Source organism: Alternaria ventricosa, assembly GCF_023758065.1.
Source record: "Alternaria ventricosa strain BMP 2768 chromosome Unknown scaffold_6, whole genome shotgun sequence".
In the NCBI taxonomy this organism is placed as follows: Eukaryota; Fungi; Ascomycota; class Dothideomycetes; order Pleosporales; family Pleosporaceae; genus Alternaria; species Alternaria ventricosa.
The window spans coordinates 671328-697771 of NW_026055686.1; the positions used below are offsets into that span (position 1 = coordinate 671328).

At 52.7% G+C, this 26444-nt stretch overlaps 12 protein-coding genes across 12 annotated transcripts; 6 read left to right on the top strand and 6 right to left on the bottom strand.

Annotated features, from left to right (window-relative positions):
- Positions 1–110: 110 nt before the first annotated feature.
- On the top strand, positions 111–857 carry J4E93_004304 (uncharacterized protein; the record flags this gene model as incomplete). Its single annotated transcript, XM_049342232.1, has 1 exon — positions 111–857. The coding sequence occupies one exon, from the start codon at positions 111–113 to the stop codon at positions 855–857; it is 747 nt and encodes a 248-aa protein (XP_049200384.1).
- Positions 858–1075: 218 nt separating this feature from the next.
- J4E93_004305 (uncharacterized protein) lies at positions 1076–2329 on the bottom strand (the record flags this gene model as incomplete). The annotated part of the gene is made up of 1 exon (XM_049342233.1): positions 1076–2329. One exon carries the CDS (start codon positions 2327–2329, stop codon positions 1076–1078), a length of 1254 nt encoding a protein of 417 aa, XP_049200385.1.
- A 307-nt stretch (positions 2330–2636) lies between these two features.
- Positions 2637–3677, top strand: J4E93_004306 (uncharacterized protein; the record flags this gene model as incomplete). The annotated part of the gene is made up of 1 exon (XM_049342234.1): positions 2637–3677. One exon carries the CDS (start codon positions 2637–2639, stop codon positions 3675–3677), a length of 1041 nt encoding a protein of 346 aa, XP_049200386.1.
- Positions 3678–4144: 467 nt separating this feature from the next.
- Positions 4145–5978, top strand: J4E93_004307 (uncharacterized protein; the record flags this gene model as incomplete). Its single annotated transcript, XM_049342235.1, has 2 exons — positions 4145–4313; positions 4420–5978. The coding sequence occupies 2 exons, from the start codon at positions 4145–4147 to the stop codon at positions 5976–5978; spliced, it is 1728 nt and encodes a 575-aa protein (XP_049200387.1).
- Positions 5979–6161: 183 nt separating this feature from the next.
- J4E93_004308 (uncharacterized protein) lies at positions 6162–7033 on the bottom strand (the record flags this gene model as incomplete). The annotated part of the gene is made up of 3 exons (XM_049342236.1): positions 6162–6742; positions 6788–6847; positions 6982–7033. The coding sequence occupies 3 exons, from the start codon at positions 7031–7033 to the stop codon at positions 6162–6164; spliced, it is 693 nt and encodes a 230-aa protein (XP_049200388.1).
- A 4929-nt stretch (positions 7034–11962) lies between these two features.
- On the bottom strand, positions 11963–12787 carry MDE1 (Methylthioribulose-1-phosphate dehydratase; the record flags this gene model as incomplete). The annotated part of the gene is made up of 3 exons (XM_049342237.1): positions 11963–12409; positions 12459–12602; positions 12680–12787. 3 exons carry the CDS (start codon positions 12785–12787, stop codon positions 11963–11965), a joined length of 699 nt encoding a protein of 232 aa, XP_049200389.1.
- A 329-nt stretch (positions 12788–13116) lies between these two features.
- Positions 13117–13646, bottom strand: J4E93_004310 (uncharacterized protein; the record flags this gene model as incomplete). Its single annotated transcript, XM_049342238.1, has 3 exons — positions 13117–13275; positions 13325–13551; positions 13610–13646. The coding sequence occupies 3 exons, from the start codon at positions 13644–13646 to the stop codon at positions 13117–13119; spliced, it is 423 nt and encodes a 140-aa protein (XP_049200390.1).
- Positions 13647–14520: 874 nt separating this feature from the next.
- J4E93_004311 (uncharacterized protein) lies at positions 14521–15624 on the bottom strand (the record flags this gene model as incomplete). Its single annotated transcript, XM_049342239.1, has 3 exons — positions 14521–14921; positions 14970–15238; positions 15287–15624. The coding sequence occupies 3 exons, from the start codon at positions 15622–15624 to the stop codon at positions 14521–14523; spliced, it is 1008 nt and encodes a 335-aa protein (XP_049200391.1).
- A 1066-nt stretch (positions 15625–16690) lies between these two features.
- On the top strand, positions 16691–18120 carry J4E93_004312 (uncharacterized protein; the record flags this gene model as incomplete). Its single annotated transcript, XM_049342240.1, has 2 exons — positions 16691–16741; positions 16789–18120. 2 exons carry the CDS (start codon positions 16691–16693, stop codon positions 18118–18120), a joined length of 1383 nt encoding a protein of 460 aa, XP_049200392.1.
- A 1309-nt stretch (positions 18121–19429) lies between these two features.
- On the bottom strand, positions 19430–20179 carry J4E93_004313 (uncharacterized protein; the record flags this gene model as incomplete). The annotated part of the gene is made up of 1 exon (XM_049342241.1): positions 19430–20179. The coding sequence occupies one exon, from the start codon at positions 20177–20179 to the stop codon at positions 19430–19432; it is 750 nt and encodes a 249-aa protein (XP_049200393.1).
- A 316-nt stretch (positions 20180–20495) lies between these two features.
- J4E93_004314 (uncharacterized protein) lies at positions 20496–22182 on the top strand (the record flags this gene model as incomplete). The annotated part of the gene is made up of 5 exons (XM_049342242.1): positions 20496–20547; positions 20798–21324; positions 21383–21577; positions 21625–22044; positions 22096–22182. The coding sequence occupies 5 exons, from the start codon at positions 20496–20498 to the stop codon at positions 22180–22182; spliced, it is 1281 nt and encodes a 426-aa protein (XP_049200394.1).
- Positions 22183–22977: 795 nt separating this feature from the next.
- Positions 22978–26312, top strand: J4E93_004315 (uncharacterized protein; the record flags this gene model as incomplete). Its single annotated transcript, XM_049342243.1, has 2 exons — positions 22978–25278; positions 25332–26312. 2 exons carry the CDS (start codon positions 22978–22980, stop codon positions 26310–26312), a joined length of 3282 nt encoding a protein of 1093 aa, XP_049200395.1.
- Positions 26313–26444: the final 132 nt, after the last annotated feature.

Consider the following 26444-nt stretch of genomic DNA (forward strand, 5'->3'; position numbering starts at 1 on the left):
CACTAGCCCCCACTAGCGCGATGCGGGATTCTTCAACATCGGACTCCCGCAACACCAAAGATACTGAATCCAGCAGCCACCCCAGCCATTGCATCCCACAAACCCCAGTAATGGCTCTCTTCGCTCGCTCCGCACGCCATGCGCTCTTCGAATCCAGAGCAATACTACAACCAACGGTCCGCCGCGCAGGCATAACAACCGTATCGCACAACCTCGACACATCGAATACGCCCGAGCCGCTCATCCAATCCGGCCACCGCATATCAGACGAAGCCAAAGAGCGCGCTCAAACACCACAGCCTCTCCCCAAAGACGCCCCAGCCCCCGCTTCCACAAACGATGTCAAAGCCTCACCAAACGCCCGCTCAGACATCCTCTCGCAGACCCTCACACCCTCCATCCGCAAGCTCCTTCCTCTCCTACAATCGCAACCCGCACATTACATAACCGCACATCTACATGGCCGCCCATATCTTCTCACCCGCGGGGACACGCTTCGCCTCCCCTTCCAGATGCCACATGTACGACCAGGCGATGTTCTGCGTCTGAACCGCGCTACACACATCGGATCGCGCGACTACACTTTAAAAGCCCCAGAGCCCGTGAAGGGAAACGCGGATCGTGGGAAGAAGGTGTTTTATCTGGACGAACGGTTATTCACATGCAGAACGCGGGTTGTGGGTGTGGAGACTGAGCCGTTGAGGGTAGAGGAGAAGACCAAGAGGAGACGGAGACATGTCAAGCATGTCATGAGCAAACAGTACTTCACAGTCTTGAAAATTAGTGATTTGGAAGTTAAGAGTCTGGAGGAGTATGAGGCTGTGTTGGGGCAAGAGGGTAAAGAGAGTGTACAATAGTGGTGGCGTCTAGAGGCGGGATGCGTCTTTGAATGTATCATATGTACGGACAACACGAGCATGTCAGCCTCGGGGCTGTTACGTGAATGCAATATCTCAGGAATGGGAGTACGATATCATGCTCGTATTCATGCCTAAGTGTACATTGGGTATATGCGATCCCGGACGCCGTTTATGCTTGCCTACTCATCATCGCTGCTGGTAATATCGATATGACACTAGTGCACCACCTGCGCTGCATAAAAGTCGGGATATTGGTTCTGGATCATCGAGGTGACCTTCTCCACCTCCTCTGCCAGGCCTGTGACGTTGGCATCCCACTTCCGTAGCTCTTTGCCGACAACGCGCTCTGCGTGCCCTGTCTTACGCTCACCACTGGCCTCGCCCTCGAAGAAAACGTATCGGTCGATCTGGTCGATGTAACCGGCAAGTCGGCCTTGCTCTAACATCTTTGCTGCGTAGTCCTCGGCCTTCTCAGCGTCGATGCCCAGTAGTTCACCCAGCTGATCAAATCCGATGTTGTTGTAGAGCTTCGATGCGCCGAGCAAGTTGTGTTCCAAGATAGCCTTGTCGAGCACAGTCAAGCCATCAGCGGCCCGGGCGAGATGGTGAGGTTCGAGCTTGGCAGAGAAGGCGTTGATCTCGGCTGGTGTGAGGAGACGGTTCAGGAAGATCTTCTCGAGGATGGCGTAGTCGTCGGCGGAACTGGCTCGGTCGTCCTTGTACAGCTTGGCCAACATCTTACCTCGTTGCGGACCAGCAGGAGCGAGGACTGCACAGATGATTGCTTTCCCAAGAAAGTTGTCGCGCTCTTCAGCGTCCACAACTGGCTCGTTACTCAAAGTGTAGTATCCCTGGGCAGCATCGAGGAAGGACCGTTGCGAGTCGAGAATGCGGGCTTGACTCAATTGGAACATGACCTTGGTAGCCTTGTCTTGTACGTTGAAGATGATGTTCTTGATCTTGTTCAGATGTGTGAAGGCGCTCGTTGGATCGTCTTCCTCCAGATAACACCGCACTATCCGGATCCAGACCTGCGCCTTGTCATCCGCGGAGACAGACTTTTGTGTTGACTCAAGGTTTATGGTTGCGAGCGTCTGCGCTGACCGTCTGAAGTCTTCGTTCTGCTCGAACGCATCCGCCAGAGCATGCTTGATCTGAGTGTCCTGCTCCTCATACTGGCCCGCGCCCTTGGACTGTAACAGTGTGATGACCTTCTCTCCAACTTCGATCCTGGCGTCGGCGTCCTTGACTGTGCGGAAAGCATCTACGAAAGCAGCGAGGAGTGGCCGCAGAACGACTATGCCGAGCGAGTCATCGAGGAGAGTTTGTGCGTATGCGTTCAGATCGGCGGCGACATTGGTGGATGATTCTATGATCTGCTGAAGGAGAGCGGTGTACTGAGAGGGCTTTTCGCTGGCCGGTGCCGCGTCAATCTGCTGTAAAGCCGAGGTGACAGCTTGTGAAGCCATTGCGAGGGGTTTGGATGAGCTGGGTTGGTTGAGAAGACGTTTAGGGCTCGTCCCGAGTAGATATACGAAAATGAATGGCGAGGACAAAGGAATCACTCTGTAGCTACAAACGAGATTCGGTCGTACCTGTTGGTTGTTGATAGGCAGCAGACGTGGGGCAAGCGCGACCTCTCCAGAGCTGCATTATCGATAAGAGCTTGGCACGCTAGTGCGGAAGCGCGTCGGGGAAGGGCGCGCCCCAGTTCAGTCGATCTTTCATCATCTCTACCAACTCACCCCAGGCAACAACACACATACACTCGCTACCATGAACGGCATCAAGACAGAAGCCGGCATCAAGGCGGAAGGCGACATAGGCTTCATGGACGATGACTTCTACGAGGACACCGGCGAGATGAGCATCAACAAGGACAATCCTCAACAGGATGTTTGGCTCACGCGGATTCCAGACTGGCTCTACGAGGCAGTGTCTAAATGGGAAAACATTGCCGAAGGTAACGACAACGACCAGATACAGATCGGCGAAGTCCTCGCATTCGCGACGACGAGCGGCATCGACAAGGACAAGCCTATGCGCGTCTTCCTCGACGATCGTTGGCGCGCAAAGTCCAACTTACCCTCCGCCTTCCAACTCGATCCTGCAGCCGCTTCCGAAGCGCAACTGGGTAACACATACATCTTTACAGAGAAGGATCTGCCAGGGTTCAAGGGACAAGGCTTCGGCTATGGGAGAGGCCACGGAGGCTATGGTGGTGGTGTACAAGATCCGAATGCGCGCGTCCAAAAACGGAGCAAGTACAAGAAGGCGATCCCCAAACAGACTGCCCTCGTCGGCCACGCGACACGGCAGTACAACGCGAACCCTCTCGAGACCAAAGAGTTCAAGGACTTCAGCGCCGCGCGCATCAAGCAAGCCATTCAAGGCTCCTACACCACCACCATCATCACGAAAGACACCGAAGTCTCTGACGTCAACAACTCCATCACCCTCAACAACCGCTTCAAGAACTTCATCAAGCCCACGACCAAGGCCAAGTCACAGCAGAACAAGGCGGCCCGTATGGCTCGTTCCGACCTCATCGATGTACTGCACCAGCTGTTCGACGAATACCAGTACTGGCCGATGAAGGCTATCAAACAGCGCACAAAACAACCAGAGCAGTATCTCAAGGAGGTGCTTGGCGACATTGCGCTGCTTGTCAAGTCTGGGCCCTTTGCGAGCAACTGGAAGCGGCAGGCGGTCTTCGACAACCAACGCGATACTAGTAAGCAAGCAGAGGCAGCTGCGCCAGAGGGTCCGGGTGATGGCGACTCAGAGGGCGAGGACGAGATGGAGGATGTAGTCTAGAAGACTGTGGTGGGAAGGGGTGGTTGATCAAATTGTTGCGTTGGCGATACCCAGTCCGTGAAGGAACATACACGGCGCCATAGAAAGGAGCTTCCTCATTTCCAGGTTTATTATACTGGATGCTCCCTCGAGAATAAACAGTATTAATGTGTTGCAGTATGTCAATGTACAACAGCATATGCGCCAGAGTGTGAGGTACTATTAACTGATCGTCGTGGCAATGACGATCTTAGCGACTAACATCCATGACTCGAGCGGACCTGGCCGACCCGCTCATCTCACAATCTAACGGTCATTCCGACTCCGCATTCTAGCTCTATCGCTCTTCAATCTGTACATATATTAACCTTTTGATACACTCTTCTCATTGTTGACATACGCTTGGGCCTCCAATTGCTCGCACCCAAGAAGTGGCGAAAGACTTTGCATGCCCCCATCTTGCTGGAATTGCACGCCAAAAAAGTGTCATGACACCACAAAAGCAAGAGCAGAGCCACTGGTTGGACAAATACGCATCAAACTATGCTGAGTGGAAGCTGTCAGAAGATGCAGATGGCACCCAGCTGTTCAAGCGTCCTCTCGGGCTAGTGGAGACCTCTTTTGACTCCGATGGCGCGTATTACGGTGGCCGGGCAGGTATGTAGGATTTTTAGAATATGTTATACTCATTTCTCTCAATTGCCTAAAGAGAGGTATCCTCGTCATATCGAGCATGGCTGAAACGCGACTGACTGTGCAACAGATATGACGTCCCTCTTCACATTAGCAGTCCAACACAAGCTCTCGAAATCAGAGCTGAGGCGCAAGATAGCGCTTGCCTGGACTTCTCTTCGCCTTCAGCACCCTCTACTCCTGTCTCGAGTGATGGATGATAAAGCAACAGGAAGACGTGGCTTTGCCGTTGATGTACCCTGTTCTCAAGATTCTGCCATTCAAGATGTCGAGGAGAGTATCGTTTGGATCGAAGAAGCGTATGAGAGAGTCGACGAAAAAGAGTTGTATCACCACGCCTACAACGTAACCCGCATCATTGAGCCCACGAAATGTCTATCGAAACTGCACGTTCTGCCTTTGCGACAACTTTCAGACGGAACATACGAGCTACGCTTCCTCATCGTGATTGCGCATCAAATATCCGATGGTCTCTCCGCGTACAGCTGGTTCAGCCATTTCATTCGCATCTTCAACCAGCCATCCCAGGATATCCTAGCAGACATCGAGTCCCTTCGCATGCCGAAAAAGATCAAAACAGTCCTGCCAGCCGCCCAGGAAGACCTATACCCACCGATTGCAGGCAACAAAGCGAGACAGCGCTGGTTCTGGGCGCTCATCAGAGTGTTGCGGCACGTGAAGAAAGGAGGACTACCACCCACCTTTACGAATCCGCTGCGGAGAGAGAAGAGGTTAGAGGAGCCAGTACCACTCGAGCCCAAGTTCGACAAGATCTTCGACTACAGCCCTTCGACCCGTCCACCAATGTCATGCGGTCATGTATCCGCATCCCTTTCGCCAGCCGCCTCAGCACGTCTGATATCCTTATGCCGCTCCGCAAACGTTAGTATAGGAGCTGGCTGTTTCGCCCTTGCCGGCCTAGCGATGATGGCCATTCACGAAATGCGATCTCCAGCAACCAACCACCCGCCATTCACAGCCTCCTTCCCGCTAAACCCCCGCGCTTTTTTCGTGAACCCGCCACCGCCCGACTCATGCATGCTCGCCTTTAGCGAGGGTATAGTAATGCCCTTCCTATCCTCCGACCTACCCGTAGAAGGACGCTTCAAACTAGTAGCAAAGCACGCGAACCGCGAGTTACGAGTCTACCAGAAACGTCTCAAAGGAAAAGGAAAGACGGGTACAGCAGGTATACTAGATAAAGGCTCACCAGGCCGCCTCCTCGCAACAGGCTACGTCGCGCAAATCGAACGCGTCGAAGCAAAACTCCCACCCTCGCGTCGCTCATCTTCTTTCCAAAATCCACAAGGCTCTCTAGCACCTAGCACAGCCGGTTTTGGTGCTACATGCGGCGTTTCTTCCATCGGACCTCTAGCTGCGTTCTTCAAGCGTGGGACGTACGACGTTCAGAATCTTGGGGACAAGGACTTCGCTGCGGACTTCCGCGATGTGAAGATTGGGGTTCGAGCGAGGGAGGATGAGTTTTTGGTGGGCAGCTCGACTAGTGCGGAGGGCATTGTGGGGTTCGGCGTTAGTTATGATCTCAATGCTATTAGTGCTGAGGCAGCGGAGGTGTGGAGGGAGACTATAGAGGGGCTGCTGGAGGGAAGGGAGGTGGCGAGGCTGTAAACGGAGTCTAAAACGCTGATCAATTTCAGCGGCGCAAGAAGAGCTAACGTATGCTTCCGATTTGTGGATTATGTATGCGAGTGAAAAAAAGGCCTATGATAGACAGCGAAAATTCGTCGTCTGCGGGCACGTTCGGTGTTGTAAACCTCGATATTGGGTAGGGCTCTTGTCCAGCTCGTACGACTACAGCTCGTACCACATCTCTATATCCTTATAGAAGGTAGTCTCCGGTCCGCACAGTACAATCTTTTCTTTCCATTCGTTCCGCCAATCTGCGATGGTCCAGTCTTGACTCTCAAGAAACATGAGATCTGAGTCCCACAGGTCGCCTACGGGGCCTGTAAACTGTATATTCGACGTGCCAGTCATGATTGCGCGGATTACGTCCGGAAAACCTGCGGGTAAGTGCCATGGTAGTGAGATGACTTCGGCGTAACCCGAACGGACCCATGATGTAGGTTGCACATTGTTACGCTCTACTTGGGTGAGCATGGCTTCTTGCATTGCCGCGGCATGCTTTAAGAGTTTGAAAGCCTGGACTGCCTCTGTTGTACTGCCGTCGATTATGAGCCGGTAGGCATTGGTAGTTATACCACTGGCAGCCAACGCAAGAGCCTCCTCTATCCATGGAACGGTTACTCCCAGGCAAGTGGATCCAAGTATAAATCGGTCGGTATTTCTCAGCTCTGTTGAATCCGGGAGCAGGTTGCTCAATAGTCCGATGTTGTGTTCGATGCGTAAAGCCGGATTGCTCTTACAGAAGCCTATGAGTCCACGTGCATGACACGCGGGACGAAGCAGAGACTTACGATCCTCATATAGGATGATCTTGCGGAGGTTGAGCCATTGCTTTGGTGATAGGCTATGTACTACGAGTTATATTAGCAAAAGGTCTCATGGCTGTGTTCAGATGCGATCCGAATGCTGTAATCGACTCAAACTGCCTGGTGAGAGCATTGGTGCGCAGTTGGACTGTAGCAAGAAGAAATAAACGGCTACGTACAGTAGTCGATGGCTACAGCTGCAGCAGAGAAATAGCACCTGAAATTTTCCATAGAACGGTGACAGAGCTGAGAGTCGATAGCACGAGGTGGCCTAGGGTCGCTTTGCTTGCAGAGAAGAGTTTCCATACGCGACAGATCTTCGTCTTGGGGTATTAACCATGGGTCTGGCCTCCACGAAAGCAGGTATACCAACGAGCCTTTGTTGAAAATGTTGTTTTGATCCCCATATAACCCAACAGGACACCTTCCTTTGCCGAAAACTCTGCTTGTGAGCTGTGCGAACCTTTCCGTGCTACGAGAATGAGCACGATGTAGGGCGAACAGTAGCGCGTCGATACATGCTTGATGGGCGACGTGATTCACGCGTATCGACCCCATCCAAACTCCGAACTTATCGCGTTGCTCAGCAATGGCTCGCGGTATCAAATCACCGAAATATAGTCCCATGTTTGGATAACGCGCTTCGATGTCGATGAAGTCGGAAGCTTGTAGCAATTCGGTCACACAGGCCAACATACGTTGTCGCTGTGTTTGAACAAGAGTCGTCACTAAACAGCGAAGTCTAATCAGCGCAGCCTTTTAATAGCAGCACGATCCAAGACTTACAAATATGAAGTCGAGCAACTCTTGAACGCAACCCCATGAATTCCGAAATGTCGTACGCAGAACATCGTGTACTAAAGTCGGCTTTTTGGAAAGCGACTTGTTTCATCTCTTCGGCGGCGATCTTACAAGTCGCTACTAGACCGAGGTTTTCTGCACGCGCAGCTGCATCTTGATAGCGCAACTGATTCGTTTCCTTGTTGTACTTGTATGATCGCCTGCCATCTGCATAGTATTCGTAGACTTCGTCGCGGAGTTCTCGAGGTAGACGGTATAACGGAGACTGTAACTGAGTGGAGTAGGTATTCGCCGACTCAGCCGCAGCCATCGAAGGATATCCACCGGAGTGGGCAGAGTTGCTTGTCGACATATCGGAGGATGCAGATAGCATAAAGGGCATGAGTGCTGAAAGTAGCAGTGCGGTTTAAGGGGTCTTATAAAGTTGTAGATGACTCTTTATCTTTTGGAATTCCGTGGATGGTTACACTCGAGATACTCACTAGCGGTTCGCGCTGGCTTGGAGTACCAGAAATGCAGCAGTGGTGACTCACCTGCAGGACTGCATCCGACCATCAAACGACCAACAAGACTCACGGGGTAATATTACAGGTTGAACCAACATAATCTGTTGAGATGACACAGAGGCGCAAGAATGGTGAGTCAGTAGCAGGCGTCCACGGGTGGTAACGTCGAACCGGTCTTCCTGCCCAGGTGTAAAGCTACGAAGCTTCGACTCATACCTTTCGAACAGTGTGCATCATAGTAACGCAAAAAAGATACACCTTTGCGACCGGCGAGGCATGTTCTCTGGCTTCGTAGATGGATGTCAGATGCTTGGGCGCCATCCGCTCAGGGATATTGACTTTGGTTAGCGTAGGGATGCCAGGATTGATGACGTAATGCGCAACTAACAAGGGTTGTCGCGAAAGTCATTTGCACCATGATGTAGTACAGATTCATCCTCATATCTATCGCATATTCGAAATTCTATTTGAATCTCATTCGATTCAACGAGCCATATATCAAGTTATGTGTCTCTTGACTACATCGTTACTCGGCCCTGGTTCTCCAGGCATTACGGGTCCACGGTACCTAGGTAGCACAAATACTCGATGTCTAACTTCCCAATGCAATTTCCCCTACCTCCCGAGGCCCTCTTCTCTGCCTTTCGCGTTCGAGCGTGAGGGTCTTTTCGTCCGAAGACCTCTCAGCGGTTTCTAAGGAAACGCCTCACTCTTAGAAATAACAATGCCCGGCATACGCATATTTATGCGCCGGATCAGATTCTCGTTCAACCGACCACGGCTGTCCCGTATCTCAATTATCTCCAAGCCCCTTAAAGAGGCGAGCTCGTCCTCTAGCCCCATGACCATACTCCCCACAAATGTCCTAAGTTGCATCCTCTTGATGGCCTGTAGTTGCTTCTGGCCGGTATGATGAAGTAGCTTCCATGTATTAGAACATGCTATCCAACCCGTCATAGCAAAGACGTTGAGAGTGTAAGGCAGCATAGCGGTCTCTGTGTTGATCTGCGAGCAGCTTCCAAGGAGGGCGAGAAGATGTCGCTTGGGGCCGGCTCGGTCCCTCATCGCTGTTCTTATCATCTCTATCGGATGATTCATACGTAACACATACTCGTAGATGATGTTACGAAGCTCAGGTGGAAGACGGAGGAGAGGAGAGTTTGCCTGGTTCTCTTGGGTTCTGTCAGACTGTAAGTGAGTTGTAGCGGATGTGCGAAATCTTGAACTCACCGACGTATGCGCTCAGCATGCGAAGTACTCAGGCGGTTTATGTCCTGAAGTTCTCCTGAAAACTCCATGAAAACTCCGTTGGTTTGATTTGGTTGGTTGAGTCTATTGGATATATTGATTGCCGACCAAGGTATGGTAAGGTGTTCTCGATGAAGGTAGAAGGCAGAAGACTGGCAGATTAATAGGTAAATGAAGGAGCTGGACTAGGTGTGCACGGGCTTATGACATTTACAAGCAATGTACGATCGCATGAAATGACCTGACATCATAGTCTATTGAAATGTGCGAGGCAAGCGCACCTCACCGAACGCAACCAAAGCGATTGACCTGTCTCCCTAACCAGTGCTATGACCACGGCAGAGGTTCCAATGTGTATGGCGACACAAATATAACCTCGATATCACCTGCCTGGCCTTTTGCAACTGCAGCTTCCGCTTCTTTCACACGAGCAAACTCCTTCTTGGTGCTCCATAGACCCCTAAGCTCTCCCATATACAGTTTCTTCAACCCCTTGCATCTGCCCAGGCTTTTAAGTACCATCTCCAGAGCTTCTCTTCCACTCTTAAACGCACCCCAACTTATATCAACCATAATCATCGTCATGGCTTCGAGCTGAGCATGTTTGCGTGAAGCAACAAAGCGATCGAGTTCAAAGACGTTATTGAAGGAAAATAAGTTCTCGGAGTATACTAGAATAGCTGTTTCGGAGTAAATTTGACGACAGACGCGCGGTAGGGCGATGTTGGCAGGTGTTGAACGGAAGACGTCGTTCTCGCTGTTGAGGTGGCGCCATTCGCGGGTTACCCCGTTCCTAGACATGAGTGTACAAAGTCAGTGCATTTCTCACATCAATTCGTATAGCGATATCTCTTACCAGCGGTGTATGAACCGGCCGCCTCCCAAAGCATACCTGAAGATATTGTTTCGAAGTTCGGCGGGAAGGCGGAGAAGGGGAGACTGTTGCGTGTTGAACTTGACGCTTTGGATACTATTAGATATATGCAACTCTTCTGCTTCTGAAGGGCTCACATGGGGACGAGGTCTTTAGGTGTTTTCCGCAAGGAGACGAGACCGCCGCGAGTACGATAGACGCGCTTGAAAGATTTCGTGGTCGGTTTGGCGGGACGCTTGCGCATGTTATAACGCGCTTCAGGGACGGATTGAGTGGCCTCCGCTGGGAGCGTAGACTTGTCCATGGTGGTGGCAGTTCCAAGTAGAGACACAGAATAGATATATCGAGGTCAAGTCAAAAGGGGCCGAGCTGAAGTACCAAGGGGGGCTTCTTGAGTACGTCAGCTGATGTCTCGAGTGGAGTGGACCGTTCATCGTGCAGTAAGGCAGCCATAGCTGCAGAAGCATGTGTCAATGCATCGGAGTGAATAGTCGCCGCACTTGACACTATGTGTGCTCGTTCACGCCCCTAGTCGCTTCAACTCTTATTCAGAGATTGAATTCTTTCCCACCACACTTTCTCCACTGCCTGAAACAATTCCCTGAACATACACCGAGCCGTTCGGTCATCAACCCAACTAAAGTAACTCCAATCGAACGATAAGTACCACAGGCGCAAGACTACACATGGTTTCTCAAACCCACAAGAAGTGTGATCAAGCAAGCGCCTCAAGTAATAAGATGCCAGTCGAAGAGCCAGAAGAGGATGGTTTATTGGATCTTTCACAAACGCCAGACCATCTTGTGACGATGTAAGTAAAGACTTTAGCGATCCTCATGTCTCTCTAACAGTATCCAGTGCCCAAGACAACAGTATGAACTCTCCTCTCCTGCGACTACCAGCCGAACTCCGCACAAAGATATGGCACTACGCACTTGGCGGTATAACCGTGTATCCCAACCTCAAACGATTGAGATATCGCAAATACGGCTCTACATCGACAGGTCTCTTCAAAAGCAATCTAGGGCAGCTTAGCCTCCCTCGCACCTGCCGACAAATCTACTCCGAGGCTGCTCTGGTCTTCTACCACGACAATACTTTTGCTTTCCACGATTACAAAGCCTTCAAGCGTTTTCGAGATCGCATCCAAAATCCCCACTTCGCGATGATACGATCCATTTCCGTGAGGACCATTGGCGCTCTTCTGACGTTTCAAAAAGAACTCATGGAGGCTGACAGGTCTCAAGCCTCTTGTCAATACTCCCAAAATCTTAAGGATGAGTTTCTAAACTACTACGATCCTATGGAACAGGATCTGCGATGGATCATACGACTGGTAATTCCTGGTCTACTGTCAACATTTCCCAATTTACACAAAATCGTGATTGCATGTTCTTGTCATGCGAATGGGATTCAGGGGAAATGCAGTTTTGATACTCGAGTTTCTTGGCCGCCGTTTCATAGAGAGGGAGTCGAAGTTGCGTTCCGTGAGTAGGGGCGACTCGGTACAGATTTTGGGGGCAGAACTCGATGGCTTCATGCGGAAACAACCAAGAGATCACTGTACACGTTTGGGTGATGAAGAAAATCGAGAGCGAAACGATTGGGGAGGATATGGCGGCTCAAGACTAGCTCAAAGAACTCTCCCTCCAATACACACACTCTTCTCTTGGCTGCACATTTTATCCCACTCGTGTACGCAACGCATTACGCCTGAGTTTTGCTTTCTCTTCACTTCGTCCACGGTAGCCCTAGCTTTTTCATCTCCACCGCCAGCTGCAGAATATAATCGATACTCTCGCACTGCGTCTTCGCCTTGTGTACGTTATCACCCCACACGTAAATGCCATGTCTCTTCACAAGAATCGCGTACGAATCGGGGTATTTCTCCATCGCCTCTTCCAAGCTCTCTCTCAGATCTTCTTCGTGGGCAGTGTTTTCGATGATGGGTATACGCAGCCGGTCATAGTAACCTAGGTTACCCTGCTTCCCCCTCCCTTTCGGTATGCCCTTGATCTGTTCGATCTCTTCGATCTCAAAGCACGCGTCTTTTCCGAAATCGCGTTCGACCAGGAGGGTCACGAGGACGGCCCATTGTGAGTGTGTGTGGATGCAGCAGCCGGCGCCGCGTTCGAAGGCTGCGAGGAAGAGAGGCGTGCACGCGGAGGGTTTGAGAACCTGGGTTTATCTTAGCATCCTTTCCATAGCCCAATCTCGCGCGATATACCTGTGGTCTCCTCAAGTACTCCTTGCTGTTGAAGTCCATAACAAACATATCGGTAGGCTTCATGAGCTCTTTCTGTACGCCGCTGGGCGCAATGTATATCTTGTCTTCATGGCGTATGCTCGTTCCTCCGCCAGTGCCTGTCACCTGGCGGAATCTCCGTGTTAGCCATCACTCGATCGTGTCTTCATTCGCGTCCCCTTGACGCCTGGAGATCATCGTACCCAGCCCAAGCTATAAAACTTTGCGCAGAGCGTGCAGATGTGGTTCGCGGGGTGACTTGGGTCATCGGAGTGCACGAGGGCCTCGGCATCATGTTCGCTGGAACTCATTGTGATGTTGCGCAAAGGTGTTGCCCAGGTGTCGAAGGGTGAAGTTTGGTGGATTTTCTGGAGCCCAATGACGCGACTTGCGATCGCGACTACCCCACGTGGTCCGCGCTAGTGTGCATCCCACCATTGTCAGGCACAATGCAGACATCAATCCAGGTAGGTCATACAAAACTCAAGGACATGGTTGAAAGAGTGTCTGTGTCTATTAATTACCAAACAGAAAACAAGGCTGTCTCATATTGAGAGACGATAGCCTGAGGTATCATCGATGTCCAACGCTCATACCACTACCAGTCCTCCAGGAAAGTCGCTTGACTTGGGTATCATATCTAGTTTGTAGTCGTGTTCTGCGCCAAAGGAGAAGGCTCATGTTCCTTCTTCTTATCCAAATGAAGTACTTCCTTGACCTTGTCGCCCAGTCCCTTGCGATCGGGAGATTGGCTGTGCCCGCCGTGCTTCTCCTTGTAGACGTTTCCGGCTCCACCTCGCTACAGTAATGTCAGTCGAGTTTGATGTTACTCGTATAATATGACGTACGCCGGTGTGGAACTCGTCTTGCGCGTTGCGCTGGTTGATCTCGGGAACCATGTCTACTGAGCGACGACCTTCGTCAGACTGCGGCCCAACGCGAGGTGACTTTCCGATATTGCCAGCTCCCCCACGGCCAGTGGAGAAATCTCCATCGAGAGATTCGCCTTGAACGCCCTCGCGAACCATGCCTCCATCAGTGTAGACGTTGGTGTCGGGGCCAATGTTGCCGGCGCCTACGTCAGCGATCAGCTTTTCCTGTTGTTGCTTGTTGAAGTATCATGCATGGCATACCTCCACGGCCAGTTGAGTGAATTGGGGTAGTAGTCATTCTGATGGTTTAGCTTGCGCAATGATTGTGAAAACAAATGTTGTCTTGTTGAGATGACAAAGAATTGGTGTCAAGGATGTAGGATATGCTAGGGTGGTCGAACGGCAGGGCGAAGCGCGTTTTCAGGCTCTTATATTTGCTCCTCCAGTCCTACAAGCAGGCCATCTCAGAGTGACGCAATGACGCAATCGCATCTCCAGGTGCTCTAATCGATTGGCGACGCGGGATGGAAGTAGTTTCCGAGTTGAAAACAGGCGCCAACAGGCTCATGGCTGCTAGTCGTCCAACTAAGACGTCGAGCCAAGGAAAGATGCGAGCATGAGGTACAAATTTCGATGGTTTTGACTCTTCTCACCGTCCCGTGGGTGTGGTTTATGCGATGGCGTGAGGTGATCTTCAATGTTCGCGCGATAAGGCCGGGTGGATTGATTCGCCCAGCGACTGACTAAGCGGGCTGTATCCCACTGCTCGACTTGGAGATTGCATTCTCACATGTCATCGCCGACATGGACACGGCTTGCTCGGAGGTCGGTGGAAGCTTTGGCGAGAGATGCGCTGCACGAGGATTGCTGGGATCTGTAGTCTTGGAGCTCTCGCCACCCCTAACGCAGGGGCGGGCGACATGTGGTTCATCAGACTACGTCGGTACACAGATCTAGCATAGAACACACAGAAATCGCCCTTTGGCTTGTCTGCATGTAAAGTTTTGATGGCCCCATGACGACTGCATACAATCGAATGCTGGTTTTAATTTAGGTGTGCCTTTTGGGAGAGTATTGAATTACGATTATGCGGTACGAAGCGCTCTAACAACGTTGTTTATACAAATGTTGAGAATCGGCAAGGGGTATCATCATATCGAACATCTGATACTTCAAGATCTAAGGCCTTGCTCATCACTCGGCCTGGTTTGACCTTCCTCCGCGTTTCTAGCTTGCACTTTGTCTTGGTCTGCATGCTTGGCCGGATCAAAGACATAGATTGGGAACTCGAGGAAGATGGTTCTCTTTAGAATGACGGGCAGCTTGGCGTATAGCTGTGGCGGGAAAGGGATGAGAATGCTCGTTCGGTGGAGGTATTGCTCGTACTCGGGCCATCGGTTGCCTTTCTCGTATCTCTTCTTTGCGCCAGGTCGTTCCTGCAGCGTAAGGCCGGATACGAACATGAGTAGCAGAGTCAGGAAGAATGGACCGAGAATAGACGCGTACAGAGCGTCATATGCACCGCCCGAGACGTAGTTGTTTGCAGCCGGGGATACAGCGATCGTAAAGATACCTGTCATAATCAGTTTCGGTCCAAAGAAACTTGAAGAGCAGCACCTACCGAATTGGATGAGCATCTCGCCGAAGTAATTCGGGTGGCGCGTCCAGGCAAAGAACCCGACGTTGCAGACGGCGCCGTCGCTACCGTGAGCAGTACGGAACCTGTACTTTTGGACGTCGGAAACACTTTCCATGATGAAACCGATTGACCACAGGATGATGCCAGCGATATCACAACCTGTTCCAAAGTCTGGCTGATTGAATCGAGTAACCTTTGGCGAGTTCAAAATAGTGACCGGCATGGATACAGTCCAGACCCAGAACATTTGACTGCAACCCATCAGTAATGACACCCAGCTTACGTCTGTAGCTACTCACAACACCCAGAATCCGAGGAACGACCAGAACTTGTCCCTCTTATCGTCGAAACGATCATCTTTGCCAGTCTTGAGAATCCTGAAAAGAAGAAAGCCGCTCAGTCTTGCCGCCCATAGCATGATAAATAGCGATACCACAATGTTGCGCGCATCGCCTCGGTTCTCGCTGCACGAGAGGGTGATGATCGCAAGAAGGATGAAGTTGGTGCCGCCGGCAAAGTCAGTAAGTTTGTCGAACTTGAACGAAAAGGCGATCGCAAAGCCGATCAGCTGGTATGCAACAGTGACGAGGAAGGTGATGGCAAGATAATAGTCATCGAGGACGTGTATGGCGGCCATGATGACCTCGGGACGGTGCTGTTGTTGTGTGCGCGAACCCTGACAGCAGAGTTGCGCCTACATATACAGAAGCCTAGAGCTTACAGCTACGTCGCTACGTACGGAAGCCGAACGTTCCACGCTGCGCTGGCAAAATTTGGCCGACTCCGACGAGCGAGAATCGTATTCTTTGCGATGGAAGTTGGCCCCAGGGGCTGGCAAGCGTCAGGCCCAGGGTAATGACGCACGTCATCGGTCGCCAAGCCACGATTACTAGGCACGACTTTCTCCCGCGATCACCAGCTACGCACATGCTTCACAGAACAACGCGACTTTGCAGCCTTGCGATTGATAAGCCTTTTCAATTGCACGGCACTTGAGCGGAAATAGATCGGTAATGGAAGATCGATTTCGTTCATGCACGAGCGGAAGGAAGAAAACGCCATGTTCCACAGAGTGAAACGCCTCCGGTGTGAACCCCATCGCCTCGCGCACATCGCGTGTCAGACTACACCACCATAGCGGCTGGCCAGACGATCGTGAAGCTTGACTACCACCAAAATCGCTTTTCGCGGGCCTGTCGATCATGGGTCGCGCGTTGCTGGCCTGGAACAAACCCTGATGACTAGGCTGACCCGACAATGCCATCACCGGCTGCACTACTGCGCGCTGGGACTCCATTTGAGGAACACCGTTCCGACCCTTGAGACGCACCTGAACACTGTTCGAGTAGCCGCGAAGGCTCGAAACCAGCACCACACGGTTAGAAACATGCTGAGCGGGGCTGACATGTCGGACCCGTTAAGTAGGATAGTTTTCGCCTCAGTCATGAACCTTTGAACGGTTTGGCACGCTCTCGCACTATCGGAAGCTTACATTCGTTTGCATCCGGACTATCTGTTTCCATTCTGTGTCCACACGTTTCCGTTCCATCTTCAACTCTTCGGTCTTTCTGCTGTGCAGGTACTGAGAGGTTCTGCATGTCTGTGACATCGCCTTCGATTCTACTCCAGCTGGACTGTTGATGTACTAATTACTAATTTTCTTTTCTATCGTTTCCGGTTCGCACTTCATCAAGGATTCCACAATGACTAGAACTCGATCGTCCTGGGTACCAGCCCTGCTGCTCATGAGTGCAGTACGTATGTCATTTCCTTGTAGGAACTCTTCACTGACCGCGTATAGACGGTCACTCAGGCAGTACTTGATCTTCACAATACTCACATACGAACCGAAGTCTCGGGCAGACGCATCGACAACTTGGTATCGGGACTCGACTGGCAACGACGGGATACAGAAGCACCCAACGTACCTGCTGCCGAGCAAGCCAGTACACTGGACAATGGAAACATCGCCGCCAGGCTTGCACAGAACGGCCTGGACGCAAACGCCTTGTTGAATGGGCTCGCGCAAGGCCAAGGACAAGGCCAAAGGAGTGGCAACGGAGACATCAACACGAATGATGTCGGTGGAGACCTCGCAAACCAGATCGCTGGTGGAGGCTCTCCGAGCGTTGAAGGCATCCTCATTGGGCTTAATGGGCAAAAGCAGAGTCCATCGACAAACCAGACCAGCATCCCGCAGCCGCAGCCGCAGCCGCAGGGCCAGAGTGGTGCGCAAGGAACGTCACAGGGTGCCAACCAAAAAGCAGGAGGGGACATCAAGTCGAGCGACATCGCCGGGGATCTTGCAAACCAGCTGGCCCCCAAACCCGGTGCTAGTCAGGGTGGCAGCGCCGACATTGCTGGAGATCTCGCGAATCAACTCGCACCGAATGGACAAGGCCAACTACCATCCCAGTCTGGAGCACCGCAAAATGGTAGCAACTTTCAAACGATTCAAATAGTTCAGACCATCGTCACTCAACCCAATGGCCAGGAGATTGCAGCAACGCTGGTTGAAGCAGCGCCACAGGGAGTAGCCGAAGCGACGCTACCCGCTGGAGAAGCGCCAGCAGCAGCATTGCCATCGGCCCCAGCTGAAGCGACATCAGCATCATCACCACCAGCCGGAGAAGCCACTGCCATATCGTCATCAACCGCCGCAAAAGCACCAGCTGAAGCATCTGCTTCATCGACGGCAGAGGCAGAGGCAGAGGCACCAACTGCGTCGTCTTCAGCTAAAGAGGAAGCACCGGCAGAAGCAGCACCGGCATCGTCACCAGTCAAGGGAGAAGCATCAGCTTCGTCATCAGCTGCCGAAGAAGCTTCAGCTACACCGTCGAAGGCTGCGGCTGAGGCACCAGAGGTAGCCACTGCATCAGCATCGTCCGCCGCCGTCGAGAAGCCGGCAGAGGCTTCCGCTTCGTCAAAGGCGGTAAAGACAGTCTTTCCCGCTGGGAAGTCAGCTTTGCCAAAAGTGACCCCTATTCCCTGGACGAATGCGCCTTCCCAGATGGGAGGTATGGCTGCTGGAAACTCAAGCAGCATGGGTGCTAAGGGGGCCGCTATGCCCGCTGCTGAGCCTATGCAGACAGCCAGTCTAGCGGAAAGCAAGAACTCTACTGTACGTTGTTGACTTATGTTCCATTCTGTACATCGCTAACGCTATCCCAGATTTCGGCAGCCGGTATGGCACCTGCAGCTGCTGTGACTGTATCGGCCGGATCAGAGCTCGCAGCTGGCGCTCAAGGTGCTTCAAATTCCACTTCCGCCAGTACTGCAGCGATCGACTCGGCCAAGCTTACGGCCGGAGGTCTTGCTGCAACGACAACAACTGCAGTAGGCATGGCAGTTACAGTCAAAGCCGATGGAAACAGTACTGCTGGAGTTGCCAGCGCCTCTGGTGGAGGTGGAGCAGCAGCCGCGGTTACTGTTGTCGCCGGCTCAGGATCTGGAACGAACAGCACTGCATCCTCGGGTGGAGCAGCAGCCGCGGTCACTGTTGTCGCAGGCGGAGGAAGCAATGGGACCGCCGCCGGCCTCGCGGGAGCTACAACTACCTCAAAAGCTGTGGCTGCAGTCACCGTCGTCGCAGGATCTGGTGGTGCAGCCGCTGCTACAGCAGCTTCTCAGTGCAACTGCGCTTGCATGTGTCCGGCTGGATCTTTCCCCATGTCCGCACCACAGGCCCAGCCCTTCCAACTAGGATCCATGAGCAGCGCGCCAATAATGAGTCAAAGTACCATGCAGACTGTCGTGGGCAGTGCGGTAACAGTTGAGGCCGGGGGTTCACCACCCCCTGGAGCACAGCAGGCTGCTTCGACAAGCTCAAGCAGCACTGTAGCTATCGACTCAGCTACACTGACTCGGCCTGGCCTTGTCGCAGGAACTACGACGAGTGCGGCTGGAGCGGGTGTAACTATGATGGCTAGTGGATCTGCTTCTGCTTCTGCTACTGCTTCTTCGGCGGATGCAACATCATCATCTGCAAGTGTAACACCATCTGTCGAGGTATCGCTTGCATCGGCAACTTCCTCTTCCCCTTCTCCAAAAGCAACAACAAGCGCGCAAGCTCAGAGCCAAGTCGCAGCCGGCGCGCCTGCGCCTACGCCCGTTGAAGAGCCCCTACCTTTCGATATCAGCACTGTTGCGCTACAGAGTCGTGTCACGGTGAATCTCGGAAGAAGGTTGATAAAGCCGACGCCGGAGGTTCAGGCAGCGATGTGGTGGTGGTAGATGTCTCATATTTGGCAATATCCAGATGTATGTGTTTTGTTGGTTTCTATGTTATATAGTTGATTGTAGCAGTTGAGCATTGAGTGTTCCTGCAAGGTAGTAATGTTGACAGAATACAAAGGTGTGGGTATGATCGTTCTTGTGCATTGCTGCTCGTGTCTATGGGTATCATCTGCCGTCTGTTTGGATAGAGTCATATTGCTCCTTTCTCATGATTCTGTGACTTCTTCACCTCCCTCCTGTACTTTCGCCTTTTTGTTCTTAGCTTGCTGGCGCTTCGAGATCGGCTTTTCTGCCTTCGTCTCGTGCAGGGGAGTGCCCTCTAAGCTCTCGCCTGGCCGCTTGCCGTTCTGGTTCTTGTTTGTTTTCCCCTTCGGATCTTGCTTGTCCTTGCCCTTAGCCGCAGAGCTTTGCGCTGGCTTCTCTCCACCATAAACGATATCGATGATCCCCTTGAAGCTCTGGCGCTTCAGTCGCGCATACTCGACTACACTCCTAGGCTCCTTTGTGAGTCCGTCTTTCCCTCTCTCTGTGCCGAGTCCCCACACGGAAGCCAGATTGATGACATCGCTGGGTGCGCGTATGCCTAGCACGCTCTTCGCTTCCGAACTAAAGATGAGGCCCCGACCGCGGGTCACGCGTATGAGTTGTGTCGCATTGCTAATCAGGTTGCGCTTTGCGGCCGGGTCGCTCGACATGATACCCTGGCTGTAGCATATTTCGATCTTAATACCACGGGATATAGCTGTCCCCAGCGTAGGGAACTTGAAGTGGGACTCGAATCGCCGGGTCAGGTCGAGTGAAATTATGTCTACATCCAGACTCTGACATGCTTGCTGGAGGGTGCGGTCGTCTGTGGGCCGCGCGGCTACGAGGTCATATTGCTGCTGGAGCTGTGGTATGCGGAAGTTGGACGCGGAATCGGTAAGGAAGATGTTGCATCGTCGTAGAATGCGCATGCGTGGAGGGACCGGGAAGGGGAGTTTTGTGGGTACAGGCGAACTCTGGTTGAGCAGCGCATTAGCGATTGAAAAGAGGAAGGTGAAAGGGACGCAGTTTCCTCGACGTACTATATCAGTCGGCAGTTTTCCCGAATAGGTGTGCGTGAGAGCAACGACGTCGTATCCTACTGCACCGCGTCAGTCCACCATCGGCGCACTCAACTACAACTCGAAGAGCTCACATTCGTCGAGGAAAGCTACAGTGCGCTGCAGCTCGCGCGTCGCGTCCGTCCAGGGAACATTCAGGTCGTGAAACATGGCTGCACTAGCTAGAATGACTACTGCAGAGGTGGAAGGCGAAGTGCGACAGCGCAAGCTAAATAATTGTAAGTGAGATAGAAGGGATCGTCATCAGCACCTGGGCCCGCCTGCCGGAAAAGCTTGGCCCTTGCCTGGTACTAGTCTAACGCCCACAAGCCATCCTCCACCACCAACACGAGCAGCCAGAGCTCACCACCGCCGACACCCAGGCACCCCCGCCCAACCACGAGGCCCATCGCGACTGTCGTGACGGCCCTCTGCCGCGCCTTCCTCACTACCGACTCCTTGCGCTCGCTGTCCTTGGTGCGCTTGCAGGCCTTGCCCTCTTCTCCCAGGGTCCCGACGTCCTCCGCTTCTTCACCCCACTATACGACCCCTCGCTCGATACAACAGTCCCTTGGCGCAGAGATCTCAGTACAGACATCGAACAACGCGCAGAGTACAATTCCACAGATCTCCCGAAGGACTGCTTTGTTGTCCGAATGGCGTTGAACAACAGCAGCGGGGCTACAAGCCTCGCTCGCGTCTACGCCGATGTCAACGCGAACATGCCCCGGTCGTACTGGGACTACGACTCCGTGAACATCTCCTGGGGCGTGCTCGAGAACTACGAGGTCGTCCGCAAGATTGGCCGCGGGAAGTACTCGGAGGTCTTTGAGGGCATCAACGTGGTTAACTACCAGAAATGCGTCATCAAGGTCCTCAAGCCTGTCAAGAAGAAGAAGATAAAGCGTGAGATCAAGATCCTGCAGAATCTGTCGGGTGGCCCCAACATCGTCTCGCTGTTGGACGTGGTGCGCGACAACCAGGTTAGTGACGGCTCCGACTGGATTGGCGACTGGGTACTGAGGCCCAACCGCTGCCGCGTACTTGAGAGAAAAGCTGACCAGCGATCAACAGAGCAAAACACCCTCGCTGATATTCGAATATGTCAACAATACCGACTTCCGGAGTCTGTACCCTAAGTTCCAGGACTACGACGTGCGATACTACATCTTCGAGCTGCTCAAGGCCCTCGACTACTGCCACAGCAAAGGCATCATGCACCGTGATGTCAAGCCTCATAACGTTATGATCGATCATGAGAAGCGGAAGGTGGGTGCATCCTATCAGAGTACAGGAGCACAACTAACGAGTACTAGTTGCGCCTAATCGACTGGGGTCTAGCGGAATTCTACCATGCAGGAACCGAATACAACGTTCGCGTCGCGTCACGTTACTTCAAGGGCCCCGAGCTACTAGTCGATTTCCAAGAGTACGACTACTCGCTTGATATGTGGTCGCTGGGTGCTATGTTTGCCTCAATGATCTTCAGGCGGGAACCATTCTTCCACGGCAACAGCAACTCGGACCAGCTCGTCAAGATTGCCAAGGTGCTTGGAACGGAGGACCTGTTCGACTATCTCGACAAGTACGACATTGAGCTAGACGCCCAGTACGACGACATACTTAGTCGGTATCCCAAGAAGCCTTGGCACTCGTTCATCAATGCCGAAAACCAGCGCTTTGTCAGCAACGATGCGATTGACTTCCTTGACAAGCTGCTACGATACGATCACCAGGTAGGTCTTGTCATATGTAAAGGTGCAGTGTCAAAGACTAACATGTATCAGGACCGACTGACTGCCCAAGAGGCTATGCAACATCCTTACTTTGCGCCCGTCCGACAGGCTGCGCAGCAAAACAGCACCGCGGCATGATTGAGATACCCATTCACGTAATTAGACTTTATGTAATAGCATAAAAGTAACAGCAACGAAACACTCGGTCTCCCATCTATCCGTTCCAAATCCTTTTTGGCTTGAGACACAACAAAGGTGCCGGCGTACAAGCACAAGACGCACATCACGGAGACGCAGTGCATAGGGCAAGGTGCTTATTCGTTCTTGTATAAGCGATGGGGAGCGCAATGGTACATCTCAGGCGCATGGGAGCAAACAAAGCTCAACAAGTACTCGGCTCAATGCATATTGGGGTGTTGGTGGACGCTCATTCTTGCTAGAGATGTCTTATGCCCACGGTAGTCAATGATGAATCTTTTTGTGACACATCTATCTCTGGCTCGACTTGTGCACCTCACCCGGTGTTTTGCTTTTCATCATATGTGAATCATCGTCGGGCATTCCCGATGTGAGATCGGAGAGCTCCTATCGTCTGGCAATGACTGCGTCCCGTTATGACTGTGTTGTATGCAGTCATGGAGCGACGAGCATGGCTCAATGGTTCGTCGTCGTAGGCGGGGTCCGTCCGAGCTCCAGGATGTGGGGTGACGCAGGCCGGACTTGGACGACTCACACCCAGGCACTTTTTTGTTAATGTTGCCCCGCACCGCGCCCACTACACTGCGCGCCGCCTGCAGACGAAACCTCGATTCTCAAATTCTTGCCAGACGCCCATTGCAATTGAGACGGCCAATCCGCAGCCTATCGCGAACCTACACGCCGCTTCACGCTGAGCGCGTGCTCACCCACAAACACCACTACTCGACCGCAACCATGGCGCTCAACGCGTCCTCCCACAACTCGACCGGCGATAAGACAGCACCTAACACTGCGCCGCCGCCAGAGCTCAGCGCAGATGTCAAAAAGGACATCCTTGGCGCTGCCGAGAACGAGGCTACCGGCCAACATGCGCCTGGCCGTGAGAACGACAAGGGTGTAGAGAAGAAGGAGAAGTCGGCCAAGGAACTGGAGAAGGAGCGCAAGAAGGCGGAGAAGGACGCAAAGTTCAAGGCAAAGAAGGCAGCCGCTGCCGGTGCCTCCAAGGATGCCGCCGCTCCAGCCAAAGAGAAGAAGAAGAAGGGCAAGGAGGAAGAGCAACTACCAGAATACGTCGAAGAGACACCCAAGGGTGAGAAGAAGAGGCTCAGGCCCCTAGACGACGCATACACAAAGGCATACATACCCAAGGTCGTCGAGTCGGCATGGGATGCATGGTGGGATTCCCAGGGTTTCTTCAAGCCTCAGTTCGCCGAGAACGGAGATGTCAAGGGACCCGGTCACTTCGTCATTCCCATCCCGCCACCCAACGTTACCGGAAAGCTGCACTGCGGACACGCGCTCGCTACGAGTCTCCAGGATGTTCTCATACGGTGGCATAGGATGAGGGGCTACACCACTCTGTACCTGCCCGGTTGCGACCACGCCGGTATCGCTACACAGTCCGTTGTCGAGAAGATGCTCAAGCGGAGGGAGAACAAGACGAGATACGATCTTGGTCGCCAAAAGTTCCTTGAGCGGACCATGGAGTGGAAAGAGGAATACCATCAGCATCTCACCAACACTCTGCGCAGAATGGGTGGATCGTTCGATTGGACACGCGAGGCCTTCACCATGGATGAGAACTGCTCCAAGGCTGTCACGGAAACCTTCGTGCGCCTGCATGAGGATGGATTGATTTACCGCAGTAACAGATTGGTCAACTGGTGTACGGCTCTCAACACTGCCCTTAGTACACTTGAGGTCGACAACAAGGATCTGGCTGGACCTACTAAGCTCTCTGTACCTGGATACGAGAGGATGGTCGAGTTTGGAGTTCTCACTCACTTCAAGTACGCCATCGAAGGTACCGACCAGTTCATTGAGATCGCTACAACACGTCCTGAGACAATGCTCGGTGACTCCGGTATCGCTGTCCACCCCAAGGATGACCGTTACAAGGACCTCGTCGGAAAGAAAGCCCGTCACCCCTTTATCGACCGTCTCATGCCTATCGTCGCTGATGACTATGTCGACCCTGAGTTTGGTACCGGAGCTGTGAAGCTCACTCCAGCGCACGACCCCAACGATTTCAACCTCGGAAAGAAGCACGGTCTTGAGTTCATCAACATTTTGAACGACAACGGAACTATGAACAAGAACGCTGGTCAATTCGAAGGCGCCAAGCGCTTCGATGTCCGCTACACCGTTGTTGATGCGTTAAAGAAGGCGGACCTCTTCGTAAAGACAGAGCCCAACCCCATGAAGGTCCCCATTTGCTCAAGATCTGGTGACGTCATCGAACCCATCATGAAGCCCCAGTGGTGGATGAAGATGGACAGCCTGGCCAAGCCCGCTATCGAAGCCGTGGAGAAGGGCGATATTAAGATCAGGCCCGCCACCTCGGAGAAGGTCTACATGCACTGGATGAACAACATCCAAGATTGGTGCTTGTCTCGACAGCTGTGGTGGGGTCACCAGGTCCCCGCATACTTTGTCGAGATCGAAGGTCAAGCGGGTGACCGAAGTGAGGACGAGCTCTGGATCACCGGCCGGACAGAAGAGGAGGCGCGGGCCAAGGCAGAGAAGAAGTTCCCTGGTAAGAAGTTTACGCTATCACGGGATGAGGATGTTCTCGACACATGGTTCTCTTCCGGTCTGTGGCCATTCTCCACCCTCGGCTGGCCCAACCAGACTGCCGACTTGGAGAAGCTCTTCCCGACATCTGTCCTCGAGACCGGATGGGATATTCTCTTCTTTTGGGTTGCCAGGATGATCTTCCTCTCGCTGTACCTTACCGGCAAGGTTCCGTTCAAGGAGGTCTACTGCCATTCGCTCATCCGTGATTCTGACGGCAGGAAGATGTCCAAATCGCTGGGCAACGTTGTAGACCCTGTTGATATCATGGATGGTATCACTCTGCAGAAGCTACACGACCAGCTTCGCGCTGGTAACCTTGATCCCAAGGAGTTGACAAAGGCGGAGAAGTATCAGAAGACTGCCTTCCCTCAGGGTATCCCCGAGTGCGGTGCTGATGCGTTGCGCATGGCCCTTGTTGGATACACCACAGGAGGAGGTGATATCTCGTTCGATGTTAATGTAAGCGATCCCTCATATACTGCTCTCAACCTTGTATATTGACTAGTTATCAGGTCATCCACGGATACCGAAGGTTCTGTAACAAGATCTACCAGGCCACAAAGTACGTCATTGGACGCTTGGGAGACAACTTCACACCACGGGAGAAGGTTACAAAGGGAGGCTCAGAGTCACTACCCGAGCGATACATCCTGCACCAGCTCAACGTCGCTTCCAAGAAGATCAACGATCACTTGGAGGCGCGTGAGTTCAGTCTGGCTACCCAGGCTGCCTACAAATACTTCTACGTCTACCTCTGCGACACCTACATCGAGAACAGCAAGGCCATTTTCGATGAAGGCAGCGAAGAGCAAAAGGAAAGCGCGAAACAAACGCTCTACACCGCCATCGAGGGAGGACTGAACATGATCCACCCCTTCATGCCCTTCCTCACCGAGGAGCTATGGCAGCGTCTCCCCCGCCGCCAAGGCGACTCCACCCCCTCCATCACCATCGCGCCCTTCCCCCAATACAAGCCAGAATTCGAAGACGAGACCGCAAACGCCGAATACGAGCTCCTCGTCGACAGCGCAAAGGGTCTCCGTTCCCTGACCGCCGAATACGCCATCAAGGAAGGCGCATCCACCTACATCAAGTCCCTGGACGACGCCACACACGCCACCCTCTCAACACCCACTTCCCTCCCCTCCATCCGCTCCCTCGCCGGCAAAACCGTCGCAGACATCAAAATCCTATCTCCCACCGACTTCATCCCCTCCGGCTGCGCCGTCTACACAATCGGCACCTCCGCCACCGCGTACCTCGACGTCAAGGGCCGCATTGAGCTCGACAAAGAGATTACCAAGGCTCAGGACCGCCTCGTTAAGGCGAACGAGACGATTACGCGCCAGAAGAAGATTATGGATGATGAGTGGGAGCAGAAGGTTAGTGATGCGGTTAAGGAGCAGGAGAAGGAGAAGCTGAGGACTGCGGAGTTGGAGGCGAGGAATTGGGAGGCGAGTATTGAGCAGTTTCAGAAGATGAAGATTGAGTAGATGGTGTATGTGTTTGTTAGAGAGGATGATGTGATTTCGATGGAGATGTATTAGCATAGAAACGATCACTACGACGTAAAGTAAAAGTGCCAATGGATGAACGCAGATTCGTGTTTTGAACAAATTGGAATG